The 19,178-nt window shown below is 39.6% G+C and overlaps 2 protein-coding genes across 4 annotated transcripts in view; both read left to right on the top strand.

Moving 5' to 3' along the window:
- Window positions 1-816: 816 nt before the first annotated feature.
- On the top strand, window positions 817-11,391 carry usp38 (ubiquitin specific peptidase 38). The gene is made up of 11 exons (XM_051383906.1): window positions 817-973; window positions 2,730-3,420; window positions 4,842-4,977; window positions 5,155-5,284; window positions 5,539-5,640; window positions 6,048-6,206; window positions 6,306-6,499; window positions 6,583-6,676; window positions 6,800-6,906; window positions 7,337-8,684; window positions 9,361-11,391. Exons 2-11 carry the CDS (start codon window positions 2,739-2,741, stop codon window positions 9,529-9,531), a joined length of 3,123 nt encoding a protein of 1,040 aa, XP_051239866.1. The 5' UTR covers window positions 817-973; window positions 2,730-2,738; the 3' UTR covers window positions 9,532-11,391.
- A 1,721-nt stretch (window positions 11,392-13,112) lies between these two features.
- Window positions 13,113-19,178, top strand: part of gab1 (GRB2-associated binding protein 1) — a 51,332-nt gene continuing 45,266 nt past the window's right edge. For 2 of the 3 annotated variants that reach the window (XM_051384310.1, XM_051384308.1), the window contains exons 1-2: window positions 13,113-13,567; window positions 13,750-13,913. In XM_051384310.1, the coding sequence (XP_051240270.1) occupies window positions 13,842-13,913 (72 nt within the window). In that variant the 5' untranslated portion in view covers window positions 13,113-13,567; window positions 13,750-13,841. Of the gene's footprint in view, window positions 13,597-13,749; window positions 13,914-19,178 lie in introns of all 3 variants that reach the window. The other variant, XM_051384309.1, reaches the window with a different exon arrangement.

The raw sequence follows: 19,178 nt of genomic DNA, 5'->3' as shown, positions 1-19,178 counted from the left end.
AAGTAATCTTCTACAATACATTAACTCCTGTTTGGATTGTAATTACAGTTGTTTAGTTCCCAATATAGATTCTTTTGTGGGGAATTTCCTCATAGTAATCATTTAAAAAACACAGCTTTGGTGAGGCTATTTTAATATGTCCATCAATCCTCTCTATATATTCTGTAACAAACCTTTTTGTAGCATTTCCCTAATTTAACCTAATTATGAAGACAAGTCCAATTAAATTGTCTTCAGTGACTTCCATAAAAAGCAGAGCAAATTGGTCAAAGTACATTTTCTAAAGCTCCTCTTTTCTGTTATTTGAAATAAAGGCCTACTGAACATCATACTCAGTCTGTACACAATGCATACTCTGCCTCCAATCTTTCCATCAACACATTTACATAGTATGTGTAATATAAACATAGATATATCACATCATATTTATGTATTTACTTTAAGACATTCTATATTGTTTTCACATTATACATATTTCACACACACCACATTTAACTTGTATGTTGAAGTAAAGTGAAATTTAAGATTTTCGGGGAACAATAAAGCATCAGTCACAAGAGACATTGACATAAACACGGCAGCTTATTTGATCGCTAGACGAGGTGTACTTGAATGCAGCACATGAACTGGGCATAAACGGCTCAGATGTGCCCAAATAGCTTAATGAGAATCTGACAACATTTAATTCTTCTCATCCAAAACGTTAAAAAAAATATATAATTTACCGAAAACAACTAATATTATTCCCTAAAAAAAAAAAATCGTAACAGGCACAAAAATTGCGTCACATAAGGTCCTAACAAGGTCCTACCAAAAGCTCCGTTTACGGAATGACGTCGGCGGACGGTTAATCAGCTGATTTCTGAGCGATCAAATGAACCAAAATAAAACGGTTTTATCCATCAAAAGAGGTTTAACATCCACCAACAACTGACGGTATCCTGCTCCGACACGGTTGACATGCTTTATTGGGGTAAGTCCGGACTGTAACGACCCTCTGCCGCGCTGATACATGGCGGTGTTTATGCTAAGTCAGTGGGACCTGACGTTACTCCGCTACCGTTAACGTCGGGCCCGTTTGAGGTTTGCTTTGTTCGTGTTTTTGTTTTTCCGTTGCAGGAGGACGTTAGTAACCGCCGTCGCCATGGAACGAGATAACGGGTTCCAACGGTTTCAGTTATATTAACCTCCGTGACACGTTTTTTTTATTTTTTTATTTTTTGGGGCGTACAGAGAAAACACGTTAACGTTACAGTTAGCGTTAGCATGGTAGCCGCCTGTATCCACCTATATTTATATATATTTATATATATATATATACAACGTTATATACTGTCAGTGGTATCCACACAGCGGTTGGTCGCTGCTCTACTCAAGTGGCGACACTCACTCATCCTGAGAACCATCAGTGGTTGTTAAATATAAATGGACAGACCTGGCTTATGGTGCCAGAACATGGATGCTGTATTTACTCTTCCCTGCTGATATTTGTTGTCTAACAAAATCAAAGAACTGTTATTCAATGTCATACATATTTATTATCCCAGACACTAAGTTACATGATTTCTAAATATAATGCAAATGCTCTTGCTGTAATAATATGGTTGAAACATTAGATCATTTGTTTACTCACTGTATACATGTGGCAGCCTTCTTTGTTGATTTCCAGTTGGATCTTAAAATATACTTTGGAACATTTTGCTTAAAGAACATAATTTGCTACTAATATTAACCCATCCTAAATTGACAAGCAATGAACAATATATAATTAATTACCTCATTATTTTAGCTAAAGTTGTACCTTTATGAATGTTTTGAAGAAGATGCCATCTTATACTACTTTTAAACAAACAAATATCAACATATATTTGCAAACGGTTTCATATTTAAAAAACCTGTTACAAAAAAATAACCAAAACAATCAATTTATTTACAAAATATAGAAGAGTATATATAGTTTACTTGGTTTCAGTGAGGATCAATCTATAGAAAAAATATGACTGTGTAATAAGCTATCTGGCTTTGCAGTTTTTCCATTCATATATTGAAATTGGGACAGAAAAGATTAGTCAAGATGACTAATCAATAGAAAATGAATCAGCAATAATCTGTCAAGTCATTAACTGTCTGAGTTAAGTAAAATATTCAAAATGTACTTGTTCTGGCTTTTCAAATGTAAGAATTTGCTGCTTTTTTCTATTTATATAATTATAAATTGTTTTTTTATTTGTGTTGTGGGTTGGATCAAATTGCTTTAAATATTTTACAAAAATATAAAAATCATGAAAAGGTCTATCAGTCTCTAATTAGGTCTTTATTGAAATTCAGTATTTGACATTTGTTGTGTTTTATCATGGTGCCAAGCATCACCCAACTGTCCAATTGTCAGAGGGTGTAAACCTCCCTTTTCGCCCTCAATAGTCACATCACAGTAAATTCTACGAGTTCTGCATTCCAGTTGCAGCACATTGTAGCCGAGTACACACGGTCTACCTTTTGAATGCTGACAGTCTGTGCGCTCAATGAATGCAAACAATGTGTGGGCTCTGATGGTTGGGGTAGAAAAGAGCACCAATAGCCTTTTTTCACGGACATTTTGACTTGTCACTGTACTAAAAGCACAGGAGTTAATAATAACAACATAGATATGTCCCCCACATTTATTTTACCATCAAGTGTGACTGCAGGAATTATGTGACCTTTTTAATAAGTTGAATTCTTTCCTACAGACCGCCATTATGGACAAGATTTTGGAGGGCCTTGTGAGCTCCGATCACTCCGTTCCAGTGAAGCGAGCCATTGTGAAGAAGGTAGTGGAAGCAGCAGAGAAAGAGGTGACTGAGGAACAGTGTCAGTCGTTATTTACTCTCACCACCCGCTTCATCTTGCTTGGTGAAGATGCCTTTCAGAGGCAGATTGGCCTCCAGGTTTTGGATGCCTACGCACGTTACCACCGCCCAGAGTTTGAGCGTTTCTTCAGCAAAGACTTTGTCCTCAGTCTTCTTCAGCAGGGCTACGACCAGCTGGACCGCAAAGACCCAGCCATTATAGACTACATTCACTGCTGCCTGCGGCTGCTCATCAGCTGCCCCTCGGTGCTGGAGATCTTTGGCGTGATCCAGGTGGAGGTTTTAAGGATGGTGTGTGAACGTCCGGAGCCTGCTCTCTGTGCCCGCCTGAACACTTTGCTGTCAGACTTTGTGCAGTGCATCCCGAGAGATAAGTCGGGCGTTTTGTTCTGCCAGCAGCTGGTGAGGACCATCAGTTACTTCCACTGCTTTGCCAGCCAAGAGCGGGAGCTGGGAGAGTATATAAGTCAGGTGACTAAGGTTAGCACACTGCTGCAAAACATCTGGAAGGCTGACCCTGCCACACTGCTTCCCTCACTGCAGGAAGTCTTTGCCATTATCTCTTCCACAGGTGGGTTCCTTCCTTCCTTCCTTCCTTCCAAAATGGGTATGATATATGAGATTACAGTTAAGCAGACCTTAATTCATATTTGAGCAAGAACTGCCATTTGTCTGTAGTGTAATGGAATAGTTAAAGATGTTCTAAAGAAGTTTAAAATACCAACACATTTGGATCTCATTCATAGATTTATAGATGTAACGAAGAAAAGAGTATTGCATTTGGCAGCATGAAACCATGACATTATACCCTTCCCTCTATAAATCTTGGCATTAATACCAGCGTTTTAGCGCATGATTGAGCACCTGGGAACAGTTACCTTGTTTCATTTTGGTTTTTCAGGCCCCCGCCAATAGCTGACTTTGATCCCTTGGCTTAGTTTTCTCCTTTTGTATAGGTGAATGTTCATCCAGCTATGTTCAGCATTATTGGTGCACTGATTATTTTCATTTAAGAGCTAATAGCTTCATTTCACACTTGTCATTGCATGGAGCCCTTACCTTTCTAAATCCACTGATTCAAGGAGTACAATTTCCCCAAGGGCAAATATTGAAAATGTATTTTTCTGTGAGGATTTTAGTTGAGTTCAGAATATTTCAGCTGAAGTCAAAGCTGCAGTTTTCTTGTTGATGGTAAATGTTAGGATTGTCCTCAGCTTACTGTGCTGTGTTACAAGTGACTGAACTATGGAGCAGCACAAAATAAACAAACAGCAGGCAGCAGTTTCAATTGAATAGCCACACTCACAGCATGGATGCGAGCAGAGCCACCTTGGGTTTAAAGGTCACTGTGCTCCTATTTCAATGACTTTCTTCAGGTGAAGTGTGCTGTTGATCTTGAGTATTTTGTTCGTGCCAGGGAAGATGCTGTCAAATCCACACTCTTCACTTTAAGACACTATAACAAAATATTACAGGAACCCATCAAAGGAAAGCTGTGATGCAAGATAGGATTTTGTTAATGTTCAGCTGTCAAAGCAATGTAGATATGTTTATTAATTATGAGGTAGGCTTACTTTAGTGTAAGTGTGCTCTGTTGCAGATATATTATGTAAGAACAAATAAATATTCTCCTCCACTTAATATCAGCAGATAGTCAATATTAAAGAACTTGGATTGGGGACTGACATCCCAAGTTAAACAACTTTCAACGGCTGGGAGGCTGAGAAAAACAACAGGAACAACTTAAAACATAATGTAACCAAACAGCACTGCAAAATATTGAATGTTTTAAACACCGCTGTCTAATATTTGAGGCCTTACTTTGTGTTGGTGTTGCACTGCATGATATCACACAAGGGGCTCCAAATTTTCACAACCGTAAAATTTAACTTGAAATGCCCAATTTTACCCGACTTACTATTGATACAAATGGAAAAGGTGGGGGGTGTATTTACAGGTATGCACCATTTCTACTCTATTTATTTTTTGCAGACCCCGCCTTCGACCCATCCATTGCTCTGGCCAGCCTAGTCCAGCACATCCCCGTCCAGATGATCACAGTGCTCATCAAGAGTGTCACCACAGACCACAATGTCAAAGACGCAAACATGACTAAAGCGCTCTGCAGGTAACCTCACACATCTAGTCATCCAAAATAAATGGCTTTTGCAATATATGTTATTATGAATAAATTTTGATGTATACAAATTATTATTATTTTTCTCCACATGTATGTTACCATAATGTTACAACACATTATTGCACATTATTTAAACCGTATAAAATCTTATTCTCTCTGTTCTAGGATGATCGACTGGCTTTCTTGGCCTCTGGCTCAACATGTTGATACCTGGGTCATTGCTCTGCTCAAAGGACTAGCTGCAGTTCAGAAGTTCACTATCCTCATTGACGTCACTCTGCTTAAAATTGAACTGGTTTGTAGTAAGAACTCCTTATTTTGATTTATTATGGACCTCAGGAAGAAGCTAGACGGAATTTGTGTGCATCCTTTAAAGCTACACAGGTGTAAAACTGTGGTAATAATTACGCTAGACTGCAGAAATTTTTCTGAAAAATGTTTTGCCTAGGGCTGGTAAAAAATGACTCACTTGAATTATTGAACCAATTCCCCAGTTAATATACTGTGAATGTATTCATAACATAAAGATTTATTTTTTTACCCCTGTAGGTATTCAGTCGCTTGTGGTACCCCATTGTGCGGCAGGGGGCGCTCGCTGTGCTCTCCCACATGCTGCTGAGTTTCCAGCACTCTCCTGAGGCCTTCCATTTGGTAAGGGATCTCCTGTCTCCTCACAGCCCATTTCCCTCTCATATGGCCACTTTATTGGTTTTTCTCATTTTTTTCCTCTTGTGGCTTAAATTACTTCAAAGCTGCATAGACTTCTTTTCCCAGAACCTCAGGCTCGGCACCGCTCTCCCGCTAATGATGTGTGAAGCACTTAAATGCCGAGCAATGGCCCTTGAGTTGGCCAATTTCATTAGTATCTCAAAACATGAATAGTCTCAAAAATACTCACTAAATGAGACCGAACCCTCTGTGGGGTTCCTGATTTGCAACTACCCTCTGGCTGACCGCGTTGTGGATTTGTATGATTAATATTAGCAGGACCTTCCAAGGTTTGCCGCACCACAGTGTCTTCAACATTTCTCTCTCATCTTCATCCCTCATTGTCCCAGGTTGTTCCACATGTGGTGCATCTAGTCCAGTCTCTGAGGGCAGATGGTCTCTCCACCAGTAAAGCTTTCTTGCTGCAGTTCACTGAGCTCATACACTGCATGATGTACCAGTACTCCGGCTTCCCTGACCTCTATGACCACATACTAGACGCCATCAAGGTAAAAGAGAAGGAGACCACCGTTCAATCTACAGCTTTAAGACTTACTTGTAGACTTCTTGAGTGTTCTGTATCTAATCATTTCAATGTGTCCTCTCAGGATCTCCCCAGACCCGGAGAAGAGAAGATCAAGTTGGTGTTGAATCAAAGTGCCTGGACTTCCCAGTCCAACTCATTTGCCTCCGGTCCTCTGAGGCAAGCTGGGAAGTCTGAGACGGGCAAGACTGGCCTGGTTAACCTGGGGAACACCTGCTACATGAACAGCATCATCCAGACCCTCTTCATGGCCACAGAGTGAGTTGTGTATGCAGAAACCACACATACACTCTGAAAGGCATGAATATGGACAGTCTGAGTGTAACTTTGTTTTTTCTCAGTTTCAGGCGGCATGTTTTATCATTACATCTAAATGGTTCCAACACACTCATGAAAAAGCTTCAGCTGCTGTTTGCTTTCCTTGCACACACTCAGGTTAGTGTTGTCCTGTGTAATAGATGTTACAGAATATAATTAATGATGACAACAACAATTGATGACACGTCGACTGTGTGTGTGTGTGTGCGCGTGTGTGTGGTGCCTGTCTGTTTCCTGCAGAGGGCAGCATATGCTCCCAGAAACTTCTTGGAAGCATCTCGGCCTCCCTGGTTCAATGTCGGCTCTCAGCAGGACTGTTCTGAGTACCTCAGATTTCTTCTAGACAGGTACGCTCACACTCCATGGAGATCAGATGAATAGTATGAGGGTCGTGTCGAGTTGGTGTTTCAAATGTCAAATACAAAATAGCTTTTCTGCTTTTCCTCTATTGGCCCCTTGCTGCCTTTGCCAAATGAAATCAGGCAAAATTATACAACATTAGCGCTTTATTTGTGTGTCACTGAATGAAACATGTTAATACAAAAGCCTTAGCTATTAAGAACACAGTACAAAAAAAGCATTGTGAGTGTTGAGTGTGTGTGTGACTGGGTCTTACTGATATAAACTGTACTTTCTCTAGAACTAAAGGAGGTGACTGTGGGTTTTGTGTTTGGAAGAATATATGTGGTACACCATCACCGCAATGGCACAAAATATAATCAATACTTGTTTGTATTTTCTCTCTAATGTTGAATATCCCTGATTCCTGATCTAAAGGTTACATGAAGAGGAGAAAACAATTCAGGTCCTGGAATCAGCTAAGCCAAAGGTGTCCTCCCCTGTTGACACAAACAGCAAAGACCCAACAGGTCAGACTTCTCCAGCGGAGGGACAAGAGTCATCTTTGACTCCAGCAGAAACCAAACCTGGGAATGACGGGAGGACTTTGATAGAAACGATGTTTGGTGGGAATCTGATCACAGGTATTCGCTGTTTGCAGTGTAACTGTATCTCTGAGAAAGAGGAGCCTTTCTCAGACCTCTCTTTGGCCTTCTGTCCTTCTGCCACCTCCCAGGGCAGCCCTCAACCTGAGGGGCCCTCAGAGGAACCCAAGGTCCTCTGTCAGGGATCTGTCAATGGTGGCAGTGAAATCCCCGAGGCAGGCTCAGCCAAAGCCCCAGCAAGCAATGCCCATTTTGTGCCAGCGACAAATGAGCCCCCTCTCTCTGTGCCTGACCTGGTGAACTATTTTCTGGCTCCAGAGATCCTGGATGAAGAGAATGCCTATTTTTGTGAGAAGTGTAGCTCTCTCCAGCGGGCAGAGAGGACCATGAAAGTGGTGTCGGCACCTGAATACTTAATCCTCACCCTGCTGCGATTCTCATATGATGCCAAATCCCATGTCCGGAGGAAGATTCTGGACAATGTCACAATCCCGCCGCTCATGAGACTTCCTGTACATGGCCCTTCAATTCCTACACAATGTTCCTCTTCTACCTCTTCTCCTCTGCAAGTGGATTCCCCTGAGAGCAGTGAGAATCTGGCCAAGAAGCTCAAACCATCTCAAAAAGACGAGGAGGAAGAGGAGAAGGAGAGGATAGAAAGAGCAGAGCAGATCAATCGAGGAGGAGAGATGTCAGTCCAGTCAGTGCCCTATGTCCTCAGCTCAGTGGTGATGCATTCTGGCATATCGTCCGAAAGTGGCCACTACTACTCTTATGGCCATAACATCAGCGGAGCAGATGGAACACAGCATCCAGCCAATCACTTTGCCCTCGAGGAGGATTTGGGAAATGGCCAGGCCGAGTGTAGCCTCTCCACTTGCTCAGCTCTCTCAATTCCACCTGAACAAGGAGAAACACAACCTAATAGTGGCCAGGAGGCAAGGGATTGGCTGCTGTTCAACGATAGCAGAGTGACATTCTCATCCTTCCGGTCAGTGCAAAACATTACTAATCGCTTCCCCAAGGACACAGCTTATGTGCTCATGTACAGGAAACAGGAGCTACCGGGGCAGAGCATAAATGGGGGGCTGATGGCAAATGGAATGAGATTGAGTGCCGAGCCTCCCCTGCAGAAAGAACTACTGGATGCTATTATCAAGGACAACAAGCTGTATTTACAGGTATGTGGGGGTGAACAAAAAACATACTTCTCCCACATACAGGTGTTATGTTACCTATTCAAATCATTCCCTATAAAGTATAGCAATAAATGCAAGCCAAGTGGGAAGTGATTAGCATTAGAGCAAGTTTTTTAATTGGCTGCTAAGAGGTTCGGCGGATATTTTGGCTGAAATACTGTGCTTATTTTTATGGTTTACACGCATTTGACGTATAACATCATTACCACTAACCCCTCTTAAGTGTAAGGTTATTATGAAAGTCGAGGACTGTACAAGATTCTCTCAGGTGGAAAGAAGCTGAGGAAAAACAGACTGTACTTTTACAGATAACTAAGGGCCTGCAGAGTATAGCTTTTCTTTTTTCCAACTGAACTTGAAGCCAAACCTGAGCTGTCCTGCTCAAAGACGTGAGGTGTAATTTCACGAGTCATTGAACTGTGCCGTGTTGCGTTGACTTTCCAGCGCGCTTGTGTAAGTGACTGAAGTAAATCACCTCTAGAGGGTGCTGTATTAATGTTTAAGTGACAACACTGATGCACTGTAAGTCACATAAAGCTACACCAATGCTAAATGAACTCTCTCGCACAGCATGCCGGTAGGTTAAGTATATATTGTAGTTTACATTTTAAAATGGTCTAACTTGGAGACGTCTCTCTTCCATCCATGCTGTCAACAGGAACAGGAGCTCAATGCTCGGACCCAGGCTCTCCAGGCCCCTTCGTCCTCGTGCTCATTCAGGCCCAACGGTTCAGATGACAATAACCCACCAGGGAGCTGTGGCCCATCTGGTGGAGGAGGAGGAGGAGGGGGAGGGGGCTTCAATACCATTAGTAGACTGGTCTTCTGAAAGAAAAAGAAAAAATGCTGCAGGAAACTAGCACTAAGGGAGTCCTGAACTGTCATACCATAGATGTGCATACAACCTCATAAAAAGAGCACTGAAATGATCTAAAAAACACACACACACACACACACACAGAGCACATACACAGAGCATCTCTGCTGATTCTGATCTCCAAGTCTTATACTTTAGTTTAGTCTTTATACCACTGTCATTTAATATTTTCTATTTTATTTAGATACATTTATTTGATCTCAACATTGTAATCTTTTATTCATCCTCCAAATTTCAAAATGTGAGGTTCATAATACTTATTGGTGCGAATTTGTTCTGTCCTACGAAATGAAAGAAATACGGCTACAAATAATTTGATTTTATAGAAATATATTAAATAACCATTGGTCTCCTAATAAAACGTTACTTACGTGATAAATATGTAAAATAACTTGTTTATATCATCTGGCTTGGCGGAGTGTTTATAATACCTCACACGCACACACATACACATAAACATATGCAAATACATGCATGTGCAGTGCACAGTACAGAAGAAAGAATTCAGCTGTAAGATAAAAAGACTTTTTTGATTTGTCATAGGTCTGAACACACAGCTCACAACCTTTTGTTTACTTTTCTGATTTGCATGCGTCTATTCTTCACAAGCTGTGGAGTTTGATTTTCAAGATATTTGAATCTTTTTTGATGTGTGCTTTGGTGTTTTATAGGTTTCATATCCCATGCAATAAATGTACATATGACTTAAAAATATCATTCTGAATAATCATGGAATACAAAACTATATGTGGAAAATTGAATACTATACAGAATAAGGAAAATTTTCAAGATAAAGGCATTTTCAATATGAATATTTAATGCTCTTCTCCCACTAATAGGTAGTGTGATCTACAGAGAATAGCAGACTGCTTCTTTTAACATATTTGACGACATTTAACTGTTTGAAGGCATATTTTAATGTATTCCTCTGATCTGATCATTCAGGGAGACTTTTGTGTTGATGCTGATTTTATGTGCCTTTTGATATTTAATGCAGATTTTCGAAGAGGAATTTGTCAGGATATACACCTCAGCTGTACTGTGTTAATATTCATAATGGCTTCACCTTTCCCTACAGTAAGAAAAAACAGTATTTGTTGTATTGTCTAACTTAACCAGGCAGGTTATTTAAGGTAAATTTATTTAAAGTGGTATGTTGGCAAAGAGGTGGGCAGATGTTGGGGACTAAACTATAAATGTAATGGTTGACACGTGGTGATACAAATGTTAAAAAAAAAAAAAAGAAAGTATGAAAATGAACTGACTATTAATAAATACTCAATTGAGCGATGGCAAGACAAAGCAGCAGATGGTTTCTGGAAACCTTAAATCATTTTTTTTTGTGTGGAAATGAGCCAAACAGCTAAGGTTATGAGTGTGTTTTTATGCTCAAGCGTACCTCAATGTCTGCGTCACCTTACTTGTCACATTTCCATAATTCCACTTCTCCACTACAGAGAATATATTGACCACTAGGAGCCATCTCTAGTACTACATCTCCACTTGAATGGATCTCCTACTATAAATAATTTATACTCTTCTTGCAGTATATACAGACCCTGTCATCGGCATTGCCAGGTAGCTCGATCTAAATGTGGCAAAATGGTATTAAAGCTGCAAATAAATACAAAAAACGTCTAATCAGTTAAATGCTTCAAACTGAGATAATGTTAAATTCAGTATATTATTGATTATTGATAGCTGCAGACCTCAAGAATTCCACTCAGAAACATGCATTTTCAGTATGTAAGTGACTTTGTTGATTAATAAAAAATGCAGAACTGTATGTTGTTGCATAATTCATCAAAACAAGCATCATCTCATTTTTTGTTTTTTTTTGCTTTGATTGCAAAATATTTTTGTACAAATGGAAGTAAGTACTAATATAGCTAAAAAAAAAGGAACTGGGAAATCACATGCAGTCACATATTGTACCCACAGACACTGGACAAATGATTAGTTGTAATGTAGCAATAGCAGAATTGTTTGCACAGGTGCCATTTATTACTAATTAGCAATTGATATGGTAAAAACATCGCAGTAGCACTAAAGCTTTCAAAGGGCATTTGCGAAAAAAATCAATTATTCTCAATTATTAATCAACCAAACCATTACTCTTTTCTCCTCAGATTTATTGAAATGTTAACTCCTGGGAATGGTTTGATATTATATCTACTCATTAAATGTAATGTCATATTTGGACTTTATAGTATTTACATGAGCTTTAGCTTTGTATAGTTATATATATATAGTTATATATGTCTGTTCATCTAATGTGGGTACAACACAAGCTATTTGACTTTTAAAACAACTGCAGTGGCTCTTGTGCTAAATATGATATCATGAAAATAAGTAATTAACTGGAATGGTGTTTTGTATATACAGCTTCTAATTGCTCCCTATTTCTTCATCCATACAGAGGGATGTTGAAAGAGGTAATGTGCCTGTACAATGGCAAAGTCATTAATCACAGACTAACAGGGAACATCCTTTGGGGGAAGTGTTTACCATTACAATAGCATTCCAATAAGATTCCTCAGATACCAATCTAAGTCCACGGCAAACACTGCTTTGCCAGTGAGTCCAATATATTGATCAGATATGGTAAACCAGATCAATATTAGATTTACAAACCTTTTTCTTAACACTTTAGTGTTGGACAAGCTGCCTTTAAAACGCTACTGTATACAGTTCAATTAAAATAAATGACAAAAACCTATCTACATGTAACTAAGGATGGGTCAATAAGTTCAAATCAAACAATACATGATTTTAATGGCGAGTTTTCTTTAGGGAATAAACGCGCATTATGGATAGTGTAGTTTAGCAGTGCAATCATTTCTTGGGAGCTTTCGGTTCACACTGAGGTGGCTCGTTTCTTTGTCTTTTCTTCAACTGTTTGAGGCCACTTATTGTCCTCACCCGGAGGTCCATAGAGCGTTATTACACCATCTTTCATCTATCAAACCGCCCTACAGTCGTTTGTTGTTGTTTGGGACGGTACATAAACGATTTTTGAACTACATGTCCCATGGTTGGAGCTCTACAGTTTTCCCTGCACGCCGCCGCCTCCCCGTTTCGTCCTCAAAACTAAACGTTGCTGTTAAAGCGAGCGGAGCTACAAGAGTGGAACATCCGGTGGTAACCTTTCAAAACAAATCTCCCAATGAAGAACATACCGCTGGGAGGACGCGTTGAAGGAACGTGTTTTGCGTCGTAAATATGAAATTTACATTCAAGGAAGATTTTGTAATCCACGAATGAAAATACATTTGTTCCTAATTATAAAAAAAAAGCATATTTTACCAAATCAACAGACGTATTGAACTCTGAAAGATTGAGCAAATGAGCATAGATAGTTAGGGCAGCCAACTATTAATCAACAACGACTTAACGTTAAATCGCTGTCCGTTTGGGCCGTTAACATTGGTACAATAGCCGTTGAAACAAACCTTCTGGACAAGCCAAACGTTTATTTTGAAATTAGGATCACCAAACTTCCGGCCTCACGCCGTTAGGCCTTTTAGCTTGACGCCGCCATGTTCTTAAGGAGAGTGAGTTGAGGGAAAGACGAAGCCACCCTGTCAATCATAATTAAGGAACCACGGGAGTAAACTGGTAGGGAAGCTCGGCGGAACCACTGTGTTTACGGTGAAGATTGTTTTAATTTGCGCAGAAACGACAACTATGCACCGGTACACTGTGGGACATTTACATCGCCCAACTGGGAATCGCTCCACTTTGACGGGAATTAGCATGAAGCGTTACATATAACAACAAAAAAAACTTAGCGACTCTCAGTTGCCTGCGCCTGTTTTTTGCCCCCACAGCGTTCCAGTTTGAGCAAAATACACAAGTCACCGTTGATATTTGTACAAAAGGCGGTGCCGCGGAGGTTTATATCAACTCCGAGCTCAGGATATATCCGTCTGTTTGACTACAACTCGTGGAAAATCTGGTCTGTGCATTTCAGAGAACTGCCTTGTCGGTGAGTCGACTTTCGATGAAGGAGTGACGGTATTCATCGCTCTTTTTATTAAAAAAAAAAAAAAAAAACTAAACAAAAGGAATACACAAATACTACATTTTAACTTTTTTTTTTTTTTTTTTTTTTTGGTACTTCCAACTTCCACCGTTTGAGCTTTGTGTCAACATTTGTTTTTTCTTCAGGTACGAGAAGACACTCCCAAAAACAAACGAAGCCCAAAATCTCTCCGCTCATAAACTCCAGGGGAGAGCAAGAGAGAAAAAAGGGAGCAGATATGAGTGGGGGAGATGTGATGTGCTCAGGGTGGCTGAGAAAGTCTCCTCCTGAAAAAAAGTTGAGACGTTACGTAAGTGCACTTTTATATCCTATTTGTTACGTTGTAATAAAGTAACATGTTAGACAAAAAAAAAAAAAAAAAATGTGCCTGCTTTTTTCCCTCCCTTGGACACTCTTCATGTGCGCGGTTGGGCACGGTGACAGACGTGTGTAGGCCTCATCTTGTGTGCATTTCAACAATTAAGTTTTTTTTTCTTCTGAATCCTAAAAAAGGTGTGGGATTACTCTGAGCTCGGTTTTCTGGCAGTAAAAGTGACTTAACCTATGAGTTAGCAGGCAGGAGGCTATTGTTTTGCACGGCTACAGGACACGTTGTTGTTGTTGTTTATTTTGTGTCAGAGCTTTTCATTATCAGACAGCCTCCTTTAATGGCTTCTTTATACCACCACGCAGCAATCCAGTCTCACAGCATTACCTCTGAGGATTCACTTGGACCAATAACACAATACATTGATTAGCCTGGGAAGCTTGTGCAGTCACAGTCAGTTCTCCCTGTGTCAAAGGCGGTAGATGGTCATGCCAAAGGGTTAAATGATTTACAAAACAACTGCGGGCTACATCAAAGGATGACCCCATTCCTGCAAATTGCAATGTTTCTAGAGAGTTGTCCCATGTGCATAATGAAGTGTAGTTGTTTGTCAGAGCTACTATGACTACCGGTATTAATGTCTACAACCGTACACTGACTGACCACTCCTACGGTTAAAGGATGATTTTTCTTCATCTAATCTGTCACACTGGCAGTGAATTGTCACTGTTTTGTGTGTGATTCTCTTGGAAAAGCAAATAACTTAAGTAGCACATGTTGGCTATCAGGTCTTCATGCTTTCCTTCTGGGTCAGTGGATATCTCCGTTATTGATATTTGAATTACAAGGCCCGCAACCTGAGAGGAGGGGTGTTTTCACAGAAACCACAGGTCCAATGAAGTGTTTTTTCTGAAAGCAATAAAACTAAAATCTAGCCACAAAGACAGCAGAGCTTTTCCCCAGTCAAAATCCCAGTTCACTACCTTTTATTGTGAGCATTTTTCTTGTGTTAGTGTATGCTTTTACGAGTGGTAATCACTCACAGCTTCATAACTCGGACCAGAGATGACATTTTGTTTACAATTTGTAGGAAGAAGTAACCATTTTTTAGTTATCAGAGGTCACCCTGATGTACATTATGTGGTACTAAGAATTTAATAGTCCCTCTTCAGAATGTTCTCACTTCTGCATCACTTGAAATAATCTCCAAAAACGATTGTTAGCCACAATCACCCGAAATTGTTCTTTCTCAATAGATTAACAGCAGGCTGGTGGATGACTTAATTGTTCTCAAGGGGATAAAGCAACTAGCTGCTCCGGTTTCATAACCGTTTTCTGAACACCGTAGTGTATATTAGTCAGAAGGCCATCTCACAGTATCTCATGAGGACCATGAGAACTGCTCTGATGCTGGTTTTATACAGAAGAAGATTTAGTGTAGTTTACAGGTGACCAGCAAACTACATTACAGTTGTTGTTTTGTTATGAAAATATCTGTGGTCAGTTGTTCTAGTTGATTTTTTGTTGGATATTTGCATTGTAAATTAATGGTTAGCCATCACAACCACTATCCCACTTTTTTGTTTTCCCCCCTTTCTGACTAGAAATGAGGATCTTGATTGATAGCTATAGCTATTGCCTGGTATTTGACATATAGTGAACATTGATTTGTTTTCATTTTAGTACCTAGACATGAGTAAAATCACAAAAATGTACATTCAAAATTTCAAAAAGTGGTTTCCCATGAGCTGCTACCATTCAAAAAAAAAAAAAAAAAAAGACTATAAATTCTGTACACAAAAGTGGTTGGCTCCCTGTGAAAGGTCATTGTGCTTTGTCACATGAGGCTTTGTAATCCATGGAAGTGCTGACTATCCTTTTTTGGCAGATGACAAATGGGTAAACTGTTACCTATCTGGGAACTGGCCAGCAGCTGTTTGAGTTGATGCCAAAAATAAATAGAGAAGTTCATTATTTTCACCAATAGAAGTCACGCAGCCGGTAATGAAGCACTGTGGTTATAGGCTGGCAGTGATTAGTGGCATCATGTTGTGGCTGAATCTAGGAATTGTTTTGGTATTTGAATAATCTGGTGACCTTTTTTTATTTGATCTATTGTTCTATAAAAAAAAGAAGTGATATCAAGACATTGTCAAGAGTAAGTACTTGCTCTAAGTTAACTGTGTTTCCTGGATTACACAACATTTAGTGTCATTGGCACAATGGTCAGCTTACTTTTTAGCTACACTGCTAGCGACCCACAGCCCTTAGTGTAGTAGGATATGCTACAATGGTAGTGTAAGGGCAAAGTATTGTTTGGAAATGTTGATATCAGGACCAGTACCATATCTGGGCTTCAATACCAATATTATTAATTTTAATTCTTCCTTGCCTAGTCAATTAATAAAGCTATTGTACGGTTGAACCCTTAAATATCTGAGGTTGTATACATACAAAGTTGTGTGTAAATGTGTGTTGTGTTGCGTGGCAATCATACAATAGGATCTGTTGGCAAAGTTAGCTTGTGATTATTGCTCTAAATATATCAGCCATAGTAAAATCTTATGGTTCAGTCAGTTGTCTTCATGTCATTGGTACATAGACTAAATCAGTGGCATTATAGTTACATACCCTATGCCTTAGTTAACTGTATTCACTTCACATACATTTTACATCACAACACAACGCAGTGAGCTTTATGAGAAAATGAATACGAGCCTTCAGCTTCCTCTGTGTCCGGGAGGAGAAGGCAGTGAGGCCAAGGTTCTGTTTGGCAGCGACACTGTGTCCTCCTGACTCTGTTTTTGTTTGTCTGTCATCATTTGAGTGGATATTAGATGTATCGCACACAAGTTTTTTTTTTTACGGTCAAATATCAGTATCATTATAGTTGTCCCCTTACTACTTAAAAGACAAACAACAGCAGTCTTTGTCACATTTCAACTAGCTTTGTCTTCACCTCATCCTTCAGCTAAAACCATAGTTTACTATGTTTTCTACTAGTATTATCTGTTTCATGATCACCACTTCAGAAGTTTGGCTCTACTTGATTTGTCTGTCATCACCTTTTTGAGGGTCTGCTCAGAAAGTGGTGACATTACAGTAAGATACACACAAATACCAAACTGGTTTAAAATGATATCAGTTAATACAGAAATCAGGAAACCATTCACATTACCAGATATCTCGTTTCACAGTTTAACAGTTTATCAAAGAGAACCCAGGCTTCTGTGCAGTCGTCTTTATCTTACTAAACAAATAATCAAGGAAAAATTACATAAGAAAAACCTCATTTGTTCTGAAACAATCAGAGTACCCGGCATTGTTAAGGTAAACATTTGGTTTAGTGACTGAGTTGAAAAAATAAACGAATGGAATAGAAAACATTACAGTAGTGTGTGAACATGCCGCTACCACCGTCAGCGCTCTTTTATTAGTCCCATCTCCAGATGGAGCAGCGGTAGACTCTTAAGTCGGGGACCCTGCTTACCTGTTTAACCACTCAGGGCAAAGTTTGCCCCCGAGGAGCTGCTGCTGATTGGTGGAGCTCAAAGGTGAAAGCAGTTCAGCAGACCTGCCTGCATCTGAGCAGCCCCAGCCATCATGGGCTTGACACATGCTAGACAATGATGTGGACCAATAGAACAACGTCATACTGCTGAGTCATTGATAGGCTGCAACCAAAACAAAGCATGGATGGAACAGTTGATTTTGGCTATCTCTGATTTTCCTAAACTTTGTTTTACGACCTAACACCACTGCTAATGTAAATTACCATTATCATCAAGACAAGAAAAAGAGTTACTAAAACTTTCTGTAATCAGTGTTTACAGCTCAGAAATAATACTTACATTTTACTGCTGATACAAGCAGTGGAAAAACTGAATTAGTGTAATTTCTCTGGGTTGTTTTTCTTTCGTCTCATAAACAATTTAATCATCATTTACATATAATAAACAGAATGTATGCAGTATTTACAATACAGCCTTTGAAGTGGATTAATTCGTTTTTGTAGTCAGAATTCTCTGAGAAAGAGTCAACACTTCATGGCCATTAATGTCTCATTCAGGGGCAGCATGAAGGTATCTAACCACAATTGCTTTTGTAGGACTTTTCCCGGCGAGAGTTTGTCATAAGTGTATCCTCTGCGGTTTTCCTTTTCATTGACACTGCATTTTCCATCTGGTTCTCCTTTTCCTCTTTCATTTCTCGTACCTTTCAATTTGTGAATTTCTGCAGAGGGCCGCAGATAGTGTGCCTGTGACAATACATTGCCACATGATATCATTATGTGAAATAATATCATGTGGTATTCGGTTAAACGTCTCTCTCTCTCTCTCTCTCTCTCTCTCTCTCTCATCCTCATCAGCACCAAAGAACAGTGTCCTAACCTCTAAGACCTGTCTACCTGTCCTGACCACACACTGTACCTAATGAGGCTATATGCCTTATGAGGTATAGATGCCTATGTATGTAGCAAACTTCAGTAAATAATAAGATTCAGTGTTTACCACCACACCCCTGCTGTGACTGTCCGTCTGTGTCAGGCCTGTTATAGACTGGTGACCTGTCCACCCTGGCACTCTGGGACAGCCTCCATACCTAGTAGTATTCAGTGATGGGTGGATGGTACTTTGACTGTGTCTCATCTCAAGCATCAAATACTTTGTCACTGTATTTTTTTCCTAGCCGATGTCGGCTACAATCTCTCTTCAAATCTAAGTTTCTTGTTTAAACAAGATACCGGCTTATCATGTTTTAACGAGAAAAGTTTGTAATACAGGCCTAACAAGATAAAGTGATATGATGATGTAACAAGAAAATGTTCTTATAAAAATGTCCAGTAATAGCAAGACAATATGTCATAAAACATAAAAACACAAAAATGATCTTATAATGGGCAAATATCTTTTGTCATGGTGGCAGCAATACCCTGCTGTAATAAAAGGAATATGAACCACAGACTTACCGAAATGGACATTAGGGGTGGGCCACTAACCCAATTTAGCCAATGTCTGTCTGTTTCTGAGCTCCTTTCAAGAGCTGTTGCTTAAGTCCTGCAACACCCATTGTTAATAAGGACAGACACGCTTCCATTTTGTCCCACATTTATTCTCCATCTTAATTTATAACAAAGATACGTGCAACACAATAAGGACTACCACTTCTCTTTGAATAGTTAGGTATATGCAAAACATAATCTTTCAGTTGATCATATAGTATACAGTTTATCCTCACTGAGGTAAA

The sequence above is a fragment of the Dicentrarchus labrax genome, unplaced genomic scaffold (genome assembly GCF_905237075.1).
Source record: "Dicentrarchus labrax unplaced genomic scaffold, dlabrax2021, whole genome shotgun sequence".
In the NCBI taxonomy this organism is placed as follows: Eukaryota; Metazoa; Chordata; class Actinopteri; family Moronidae; genus Dicentrarchus; species Dicentrarchus labrax.
The sequence above is the reverse complement of the archived record's forward strand: the minus strand, read 5'-3'. Positions and strand labels throughout refer to the sequence as shown.

Bases quoted from the DNA above. Each gene is read 5' to 3' on its own strand.
- usp38 (XM_051383906.1), top strand. From the start codon at position 2,739: ATGGACAAGATTTTGGAGGGCCTTGTGAGCTCCGATCACTCCGTTCCA. The intron at 5,285-5,538 runs GTTTGTAGTAAG...TTACCCCTGTAG, and splicing joins CTCTGCTTAAAATTGAACTG to GTATTCAGTCGCTTGTGGTA. The intron at 5,641-6,047 runs GTAAGGGATCTC...TCATTGTCCCAG, and splicing joins CTCCTGAGGCCTTCCATTTG to GTTGTTCCACATGTGGTGCA.